This window comes from Mastomys coucha, unplaced genomic scaffold (genome assembly GCF_008632895.1).
Source record: "Mastomys coucha isolate ucsf_1 unplaced genomic scaffold, UCSF_Mcou_1 pScaffold15, whole genome shotgun sequence".
Lineage (NCBI taxonomy): Eukaryota > Metazoa > Chordata > Mammalia > Rodentia > Muridae > Mastomys > Mastomys coucha.
This window is the reverse complement of record NW_022196897.1, coordinates 144,512,493-144,522,245: the sequence shown is the minus strand read 5'-3', so window position 1 is coordinate 144,522,245 and position 9,753 is coordinate 144,512,493. Positions and strand designations below refer to the sequence as shown.

The 9,753-nt window shown below is 47.4% G+C and overlaps 1 protein-coding gene across 1 annotated transcript in view; it reads right to left on the bottom strand.

The window, feature by feature from the left end:
* Arhgap40 (Rho GTPase activating protein 40) overlaps positions 1–9,753 on the bottom strand; it is a 37,150-nt gene that overhangs the window by 11,414 nt on the left and 15,983 nt on the right. Inside the window, exons 3-7 of the mRNA XM_031373276.1 lie at positions 7,599–7,816; positions 6,989–7,070; positions 6,512–6,663; positions 4,218–4,383; positions 674–765 (exon numbers count right to left, since the gene is read on the bottom strand). Of these exons, the coding sequence (XP_031229136.1) occupies positions 674–765; positions 4,218–4,383; positions 6,512–6,663; positions 6,989–7,070; positions 7,599–7,816 (710 nt within the window). The remainder of the gene's footprint in view (positions 1–673; positions 766–4,217; positions 4,384–6,511; positions 6,664–6,988; positions 7,071–7,598; positions 7,817–9,753) is intronic.

Sequence of the window (9,753 nt, the reverse complement as noted above, 5' to 3'; positions counted from 1 at the left end):
AAAAAAGAAAAAGAGAAAGAGAAAGAAAAAGAAAAGAAAACCAGGATGGGAAGGCTCTGCAAGGGTTCCTTCAAATGACAAGAGCCCTTGTAATTGCTTTTGTGGTTCTGGGGATGAAGCCAGGGTCATGGCCATGTTGGGCAAGGTTTCCAGTCCTGAGCAAAATCCTCAGCTTATCTGAGCTTCCTGGACCACTTTGTGAGCCATGTACTGTGCTGAGAGCTTCAGAGACATTTTTTCATTTAATCCTCAACTAAAGGAGACTGTTGTTAAAACTCCAGCTCACAGACATCAAAAGGAAGGATCTAGGGGCTGGTGAGATGGCTCAGCAGGGAAGAGCACTGACTGCTCTTCCGAAGGTCGTGAGTTCAAATCCCAGCAACCACATGGTGGCTCACAACCACCCATAATGAAATCTGATACCCTCTTCTGTGTACTCATTTATAATAATAAATAAATCTTTAAAAAAAAAGTTTAAAAAAAAAAAAAAGGAAGGATCTAGAACTGTACCCATCTCTCTGAGCTAGCAGATACCAGAGGCAGAATCTGAACCTAACCCCCCTTCTCTGAAGCCCAGGCTCTTTCCCCTGCGGTAGGTTGGTAGGGATCTCCCGGGTGTTCCTCAGAGCCAGCCCTCCAAGGGCTAAGCAAACCCAAGCTGGGGACAACTTACAGCTTGCAGGAGCAGTGGGACCTGGGTGCTGGGGAAGACTCTGTGGTCAGCTTCCAGAAGGCTGTGAAGGGGCACGCCAAAAAGGCCGGAGTCTGCAGGAGGCAAGAAGAGCAGAGGGTGCATCTCAAGAATAGTGTCAGACTCATTTCTCCAGAGGACCAAGCTCTGGGGAGAGGTGGAACTGAAGCGCCTGGCCTCAGAAATGGTGACATCAGGCATGCCACAACATGACCCTCTCCCCTGGGTAAGGAAGAACTAAAAGAAAAATGTATGCTGCCTTAGTGTGAGCCAACAGGCCAGGGCAGAGCTGCCTAGTTCTGCAGGAGTGGGCCAAGACCCAGGGGTCTCAGCCATCCTGACTTAAAATTGTCCTCAGACAAACCTCTCCACTGGCTTCTCTTCCACTCTTCCACCAGCCTTCTTTTCTCTACTTGACCCTTCCTGCCATCTTCCTAACCCACCATCCCCCTGTCTCTGAAGAACCTCAGCAAAGCCACAAATGCATGATGGGATGCTAAGAGTGAGATAGTCAGGTGAGCACACACTAAATGGTAACGTATGGCCAGAACTTAATAAGAACTGGGTACAGCAGTTCATGCCTGTAGTCCTAGCACTCCAGAGGCTGAGGCAGGGGGATAGAAAGCTAAAAGCCAGCCTGGGCTAGGTTTTGTGAGATTCTGTCTAAAAAAAATTTTTTTTTAAACTTTGATGCATTCAAACTGGTAGATATAACAACTGTGGCTGTGTTTTGTATGAGGGAAAATATGGACATAAGACCTATCCTCTAGTAGGGAAATGGTTAAATATACTACAGTATCATCATGGGAAGGAACATAGTGTAATGGCTAAAAACGATGATTTCCTTTAAATCACTGAAGACATAAATTGAGGAAGATTAAGGGACAGACAGGCCTACCACATTCGTGGATCAGCAGAATTGATATTGTAGAAACAGCTATATTACAGATGATCAATACTTCAATGACACTTTCCTCAGAACTAGCAAAGGCAATCCTAAAACTCACACAGAAGCACAGGAGACTCTGAATGGCCACATCAAATCCTGAGCAGAAAAACAGCAGCAATGGAAGCCTCACAACACCTGATCTAAACCACACTACAGAGACATCGTGACAAAATGTCAGACGGAAAAACAGACACACAGACTGCTGGACCAGAGCACAGGGCCCAGGAATGAAGCCACACAGCTATGGCCGCCTACCAAAGGCGAGGAGGAGAATCCTCTTCAGCGGCCTTAGGGAAGCTGGGCTTCACGTGTAGAAGAATGAACCTAGAGCCATCATCCTCCCCACCCAATAAACTCCAAATGCATCAAAGACCATAATGCAAGACCAAAGCTCTGGCATGGTTAGGGAAAAATGCTGCAAGACAATGACACAGGCAAGGACGTTTTGGAAAGGATCTAAAGAGCAAAAACCATAACCCCAAGAGCTGATGGATATGACTGAATGAAATTTTCTTTAAAAAATACACTCAAAGAAGAGAACAATTGCCAGATAGTGTACAAAGCGAGAGAGAATTGTGGTCGAACTATACATACACCAGGGGATCAATATTTAACTCCAAATATTGAATATCAAAAAAATCCAAATTGTATCATCAGTGACAGGATAACATACTTAATAGACAATTCTGGAAAAAATACAAACAACCAATAAATATTTGGAGGGAAAGTTTAACTTCTTTACTCATCAAAAAAATGCAAGTCAAAACTGAATTGAAATTCCATGTCATCCATTTGGAACAGCTGTCATCAAAACTAATGTATGCTAACAAGTACTGGCAAGGATATTGAGGGAATGAACCCGAATACAACACACTGCTGGTGGAAACCCCCGCTGGGGAAGCCACTGCGGAAAACTTACAGCAATTCACAAAACAAAACAGAAAACCCCATCACATAACTGGAGCTAGAGAGGTTGCCCAACAGGTGAGGGCACTTGTTGCTCTTGCAGAAGACCCACATGGTTGGTGACAACTCCAATTTCAAAGGATCTGATGCCTTCTTGTGACGTCAGAGCACTGCATACACATGGTGCACAGGCACACACACAGGCAAAGCATCCATACACATACAATAAAAATAGACCTTAAAAACAACTACTACAGGAAGACACCCACAGGAAGTAAGCCAGCAAAACACAGACACTTCCACACCCACAATACTGCGCAGTACTCACAATAGCCAAGATACAGAACCAGCACATACACACTCGCACACACTCATACATAGTCACATATACACACTTGCACAAACTCATACACACTCACACACACATACACACTCACACACATACACACTCACATATACACACTCACACATACACACTCACACACAAATACACACTCACATATACACATACACATACTCACACACACACTCACACATACACATACACACTCACATATACACACTTGCACACACTCATACACAGTCACATATACACATTCGCACACACATACATATACACACTCACATACATACATACACACTCACACACACACATACACACCTGTAACAGAGTCTGTGGGGAGAGAAGGGTCTAAAAGTCAGTTATTTGGGAGAAGAGGAGACAGTGATTAGGGAAAGACAAAATATCACATTTTCTCTCATATGTGGAAGGGGAACTATTGTTCCAAATTCAACACTCCTCCTGTACACCTTCTCTGCTGTATGAACCTGTGCTGTGTCCCCACTGGGGACACAGAGTGCACCTCCACCCTTTCTGTGGGGCCTGGCCAGGTGAATAGTGGAGCTCGCTGGCATAGCCACCTGCACGATGCAGACAGAGGCTTTGGGTGTGTTAGGTGAGCATGCTCACTCTCTGTGTCTCTGCTCTTGCCAGGAGAACTGCTCCAGAGGGACTGGTGGTCCAGAGAGAAGGAGGGCGCTAGACCGACTGGAAGCTAAAGCCACACCCGAGCTAGACCAATCAAGCAGCCTCCTGCTCACCCATGCGACGAGAGTGGCGAAGCCACAGCGTTGGGGGCTGCTCATTGTGGAACACGACTGTAGAAAAGGTGCAGAGTGTAAGACCGGGAAAATGGAAAATGTCCACAATTCATCATAGTAAGAGGAAAAAATATATTCACACATACATGAGGTGTGGGGTGGAGAGAGAGACAGAGACAGAGACAGGGACAGAGAGACAGAGAGAAAGAGAGAGAACTCTGAAAGTGAACACTGCTTGTATCTGCCTTGTAGTTTCCATGATGTATTTACTCAAAGAGGAATAGGGTTTTGCTTGCTTGATTGATTTCATCAAACAGATTCTTGTTATGTAGCCCACAATTCATGATCCTCCTGCCTCAGTCTCCCAAAAGCTAGGATTGCAGTTTCACCACACCACTGGCTAGGAACTGTTTTTACTTGCAGGAAAAAAAAAAAATCTATAGGTACCAAAACACAGAAGCTAAGTGCTCCTTAGTGGTGGGGCAGGCAACCTGAGGTCACAGGGCAAAGGGTGGGTACAGAAGGTGGCTGGTTTGAAGGGGCAGCCAGGCTTCTGGCACACATACACACCTGGGCCTTTCTGCTTCCCGACTTTGCTTCTCTTCAGGTCCAGGCCCAGGATGTCATAGAGCGCTGTCAGCTCTATCAGAGCCAAGGGAGGGATCTTCTTCATGTCCATCGAAGACAAGTCTCCTATCCTGGTCACACCCAGTCTGCCTTTGGGAATTCTGAACCTCTAGGGCAGGTGGTAAAGAGCCAATCAGGAGGTGTGTGGGATGATGTGGTAGGGGTCACCGGTCCCTGGGCATTCGAGTGGGAGAAGCACAGAGTGGATGAGACCTCAATCGGGGACCACAGGGCACTCAAGTCTGATCTCTGCCTCTTGCTGCATGACATCTGAACCCAGTTCAGATGTAAACTGCACTGTGAACTGTAAACAGCTCCTGCCTCAGAAGGCAACACTGTGTCAGGCTCAAAGCTAGGTTTGCTTTTGCAAGCTACAATTCAAGAAAGGACCTGGAAGAGAGAGACCACCTGGGCCTTTTGTAACTCTTCTATTTTTGTCTCTTGTTCCTCTCACACCTGCTTGTGCTTCTGTTTCACCCCTTGACTTAGACAGGCATAGCTCCTCTCCCTGCCTATGAGCCAGGTAGAGACTGAAAAGATGGAGGCTGCTCGGTTGCTCCACCTAGAGACCACTTTGGAGCTCTGCAGGCAGCTTTCAGCATTGTGGTGGCCAGCAAGAGGGACAGGTCTTCTGACTCTTTCTGACAGGCTTGATCAGATCACCCTCCAGTGTCCCATTAGAGCACCCAAAGGAGATGGAAGCTGGGCTTTTGGGGGAATGTATGGTACACATGCACATATGTGGACATATCCATGCATGTAGGTGCACACTGTACACATGCATGTGGAGGTCAGAAGTTGAGTCAGGTGTCTTCCTTAATCAGTGTGTGTGTGTGTGTGTGTGTGTGTGTTGGATACAGGATCGTACTATGTAGACCAGGCTGACTTTTAACTCACAGAGATCCACATGCCTCCCCCACCTGAGTGTGTGGATTCAAGTTGTATAACACCATACCTGTCAATCACTCATCATTTTATTTATTGAGGCAAATTTCATTCCATAGCTGTATTTTATAATTATAACCAGGCTATAGCACATAAGCCATGAGATCCTACTTCAGAGATTCAAATGACCTGCACTTTAATCCCAACCCTCAGAGGGCAGAGGCACTGAGAACTCTGAGTTTAAGGCCAGCCTTGTCTACAAGCAGAGTCCAGGCCAGCCTTGGCTATGTAATAAGACTCTGTCTTTAAAGTGTGTGTGTGTGTGTGTGTGTGTGTGTGTGTGTGTGTGTAGAAGTCACTGCAGGCAGAAGGCAACCCCCGGTAGAGAGTAGTGGTCAGCGGTCAACTTAGAGTTGACAGCTGTAGAGACCAGGTTCTGGTTTCTGTGCCAGCTGGTTCATCATTTCATATATCTAAACTCACTTCTCTTTTGACTGCCAAGAACTGAGGGCATTATAATAGTATACTCATCTCCCAGGGGAGCTGAGAGCACAAACATTTGTGCAGGATGCCTAGGGACTGACGCCTCCAGGAGATGGCCCTCTGTAAATTATCCCACAGTTATTCAAGCACATCATGCTGTGGTCAGTGAAAACCTCCCACAGTAACTGCAGGTCCTGGGAAGTCTGGGTCCCATGAAAGAAGTCAGAATACTGCTGACTGCCCATGGGAGGGACTGCTTAAAAAGGGTATGGAGGTAGGGGTGTGCCTCAGGGAGTGGAGGGTTCTAGACCTGATCTGCATGGAACCTCCCATAGCTACAAACATCATATTTTATCACTGCATCCTTTACTGAGTTAAATTTCAGTCTTTTTTTATTAGTACAATGTATTTAATATTTGTTTTTAAACTGTGTAAGTGCGCTTATGCTTGTATGCATATATGCGTTCTCATGTGGTGTATGTTCCCCTGTGTCTCTCTGTGTGTGCAGGCATACATGTGCCACAACAACATGTGGTACTCAGAGGACAACTTGGAGTAGTCTATTCTGTCCTTCTACCATGTGGGACCCAGAGACTGAACTCAGGTTGTCAGGCTTGGCAACAAACACCTCTGTCCACTGAATCATTCTGCTGACCCCCATTCCTGGTCCCTGATACCCCAAAGCCAACAAGATAACACCTTCAGGAGGGATCAAGTGAATAAATGATCCAATAACTTTCCTGCTAGGTGCCTGGCAGCCCTGCAGGTGTGAGGAGCTGAAGGATGGAGTAATGCTCAAAGACCTAGGGCCAGCATCCTCACCAGCAGGGATGGGGGTAGTGCTCAAAGACCTAGGCCAGCATCCTCACCGGCAGGGACCCCTTGGCCCAGGCACTGGTGCCTCCTGGGGACGGCCAGGTCCTCTGTAGAAGCACTGCAGCTTGTTCAGAGTAAGCAGAGTCCATGTTGAAGATCTCCTCCATCCCAGCCAGCTCCTGTGGTCCCCCAGGCTCTGCCGGTCCTTTAAAATGAAAGCAGAGGGATAGGTGTGACCAGGAAGCAAGTTCTTAGACTAAGGACTCAGGCTCCCTGTCCAGGAAGTGATGTTCTTATCTGAGGCCCACAAGAGTGTTCACCTCGCTACAGAGTTTCTGGACTGAGGCCCGTGGGCCTGAAGGCAGTGGTGCATTTAGGGAACACCTTGTCCCCTTGGAGGTTCTCCCTGCTACCCCTGTGCGGGGAGGGAGAGGAACCAGAGGAAGGTGCAGAGGTGATCATTCTCTTGCTTTATGGAGAGGCTGAAGCAGCCTGGATTCCCAGGGCCCTGAAGAATGAAGCCCACTTACTCAGGGGAGAGGCAGAATCCTCAGAATTCATCTTGGTCCACTTCATTCCTGAGTCTCCATTCTCTGGAGCCACAGCCCCTTCCTATAGAAATTGCACAAATGCCCAGTTAGTCCTGTGGGAAGGAAATACACAGACCCTGGAAGATAAGAACCATTCACAGGAAGAGCAACGGAAGCCCAGAGGGGCTAAGTTACTTAGCCAAGACCACACAGAAGCTGAGTGGATGGGAAGAAACACGGGGGCCTGGCTGACTAGCTTCAAGCCTCTCATGTTCACCACTGGGTTGTGTCCTTCCTATGGATCCCACAATGATGATGCCCACAGCTTGTCAGGCTTCGGTGCCAGCAGGACATACAAATAACAATCCAAAGCATTAAGTTTGTATTGGTGGTGACATCGACAGAACCTGAGCTTTCAGATGCATCCAGGAGCACACAGACAGTGCCACCTATTGGGCAGAACAGCACCCAAAGACCCCGCCTACCGGGCAGGGCAGCACAGACACCCCCACCCAGCACGGGGACATGACACACTAGCATGCAGAGAGGCACATGAGAGCCAAAGTGATATCACAGAAGTGCCAGAAAGATAGCGCCTAATGTCCCTTACCCTTGATGTGAAGACCCCAAAGATATCCCGGACATCTCTGACGGGTGCCTTCTGTCGTCTTCGGGCTGAGCGGGCATAGATGTCTAGCCGGCGACACACAGCAGCCACCTGGGTCTGTGTCAGTGTAGACAGGAGTCCCTGGTGATCACCATCCAAACCCAGACCACCAACAAGACCTGACAGGCCGGTGTCCCGTAGCCACTGGGATTCAGTGTCTCCTTTGGCCGACAGAGGGAGGACATCAGACAAACACAGAACTCCACGCGTGGCTTAACCATGCTCACTAACGTAAAGCCATATGTTCATGCGGACATGAAGAGATTCTGCAGTGCTCATATTAAGGCACATGATTCTCCCCAGGTGAGAACTGGGGATGCTTACAACATTGGCCAGCATCCAGATTTAAACTTGGATGAGTGAACTCTTAGAGACAGCAAGCCATGGAGTGCCCCATGCACTCAGGTTCTGGAATATAGGCACGAAATTACTTCCACTCTCAGTTCTGGTAAAAACACCAACCACCAGGTCATGGAGGTCCAGCCATACCCAGCATGGATTCTCTCTGTTCAAGACCTTTATATGTTGGAATAGTGCCCTTAGCTGGGTTTCATGCCAAGATCTCATAGCAAACCATGCTGAGACTAGAGCTTCTGGTCCCGCCCGCCTGCTGGGACTTTGCTCCAGGAACTCAGACCAGGGGCTAGGATGCTGCACCTAGGCCACCGGCCGCAACTACCCTGACTGGGTGCTCTTTAGACCACCCTGAAGAGACACGGCCTTGTGGTGGGGGAAACAGCCAAGCGTTCACCAAGGAAGCTGTGCAGAACTGCGAAAGGGCTAGCGGGACACAGGTAGTTATTCCTCATGTGTTGAACAGGTCAGTCCAGAAGGAGCTGATGATCTCAAAAATAACCAAACCAGGGCTTGAGAGAAAACTCCAAGATAACAAGGTAAGAGTCTTGTGGTCTTGGTTTCTTCAAAATAAGGAGGTTTTGTTTGTTTGTTTGTTTGTTGTTGTTGTTGTTGTTTTGAATGTGCTTTCCTGCCTCTCCCAGGTATAGTGGATAGGAGTGAGTTCACTTCAGATTATTCATTGCAACTGGCTATTGCCATTTGTTTATATGCTTCTACAGAAAATATGTTTTTGCCCCATGCAGCTTGTCCTTGTGATTGTACACTTTCTTCATGTGACTCTTCTTAACCCTCAAAGTATAAATTGTTTGATGCTCTGAATAAAGCTGGCTAATGCATGAGACTTTACTCTGCCTTATTCAGGGGCTCCCTTCTCCCGGGTCCACCTACCAACAGGAGGGGTAAACAGTAAGGACTACCTTAAGGCTGTTGTAAAGGAACAATATTCATGTGAGGGGAGCCCTTGCCATCGCCTGCCACACGTAGCAGTTAAGAGGTAAATGAACCCCTGAATAGTCCAGCATTAGCAGGGACATGAGAGAGCATCAGGGGGCTCTGAGCAAAGCAGAATGATGCGTATGTACAAAACCGGCACAATGAAACCCATCATCCCTGGGCTGGAGAGATGGGTCAGCAGGTAAGAGCACTGACTGCTCTTCCAGAGGTCCTGAGTTAAAAATCCCAGCAACCACACGGTGGCTCACCACCATCTGTGATGGGATCTGATGCTTTCTTCTGGTGTGTCTGAAGACAGCAACAGTATATTCAAAATAATTAATATAAATATTTTATATCTATATTATTAATATGTTATATCACATATAATAATTAATATAAGTATAAATAATCAAATAAATCTTTTTTAAAGAAAGAAACCCCTCACTCCTACAGTAACTAAAGTAGAATGATGATAATGAACTACACACGCTCTTAGTTCCATGTCTCGAGTCTACACAAGTTCTGTGTTCATTTTGTCTGAAGAGGCTTGCAGCCTGCCTGCCTTCCGACACGAGCCCGTGCTGGACTTTTGATGTACTTGCTGGATGTTCTCTAAGGTAGACAAGCCCGTTTCCTGTACCCCCCTCTAGCCTCACCAGAGATTTGCATTTCTTGGAGCCCCTGTACCAGAAATGAGCGTCAGCCTGGACAGACCTGAAAATCTCAAATGCCTGATTTGACCAACAGAGGTCAGCAAGGCCGGAGCGTAGGCCAAGGCAGAGAACTTCCATGTGGGCAGCACCGT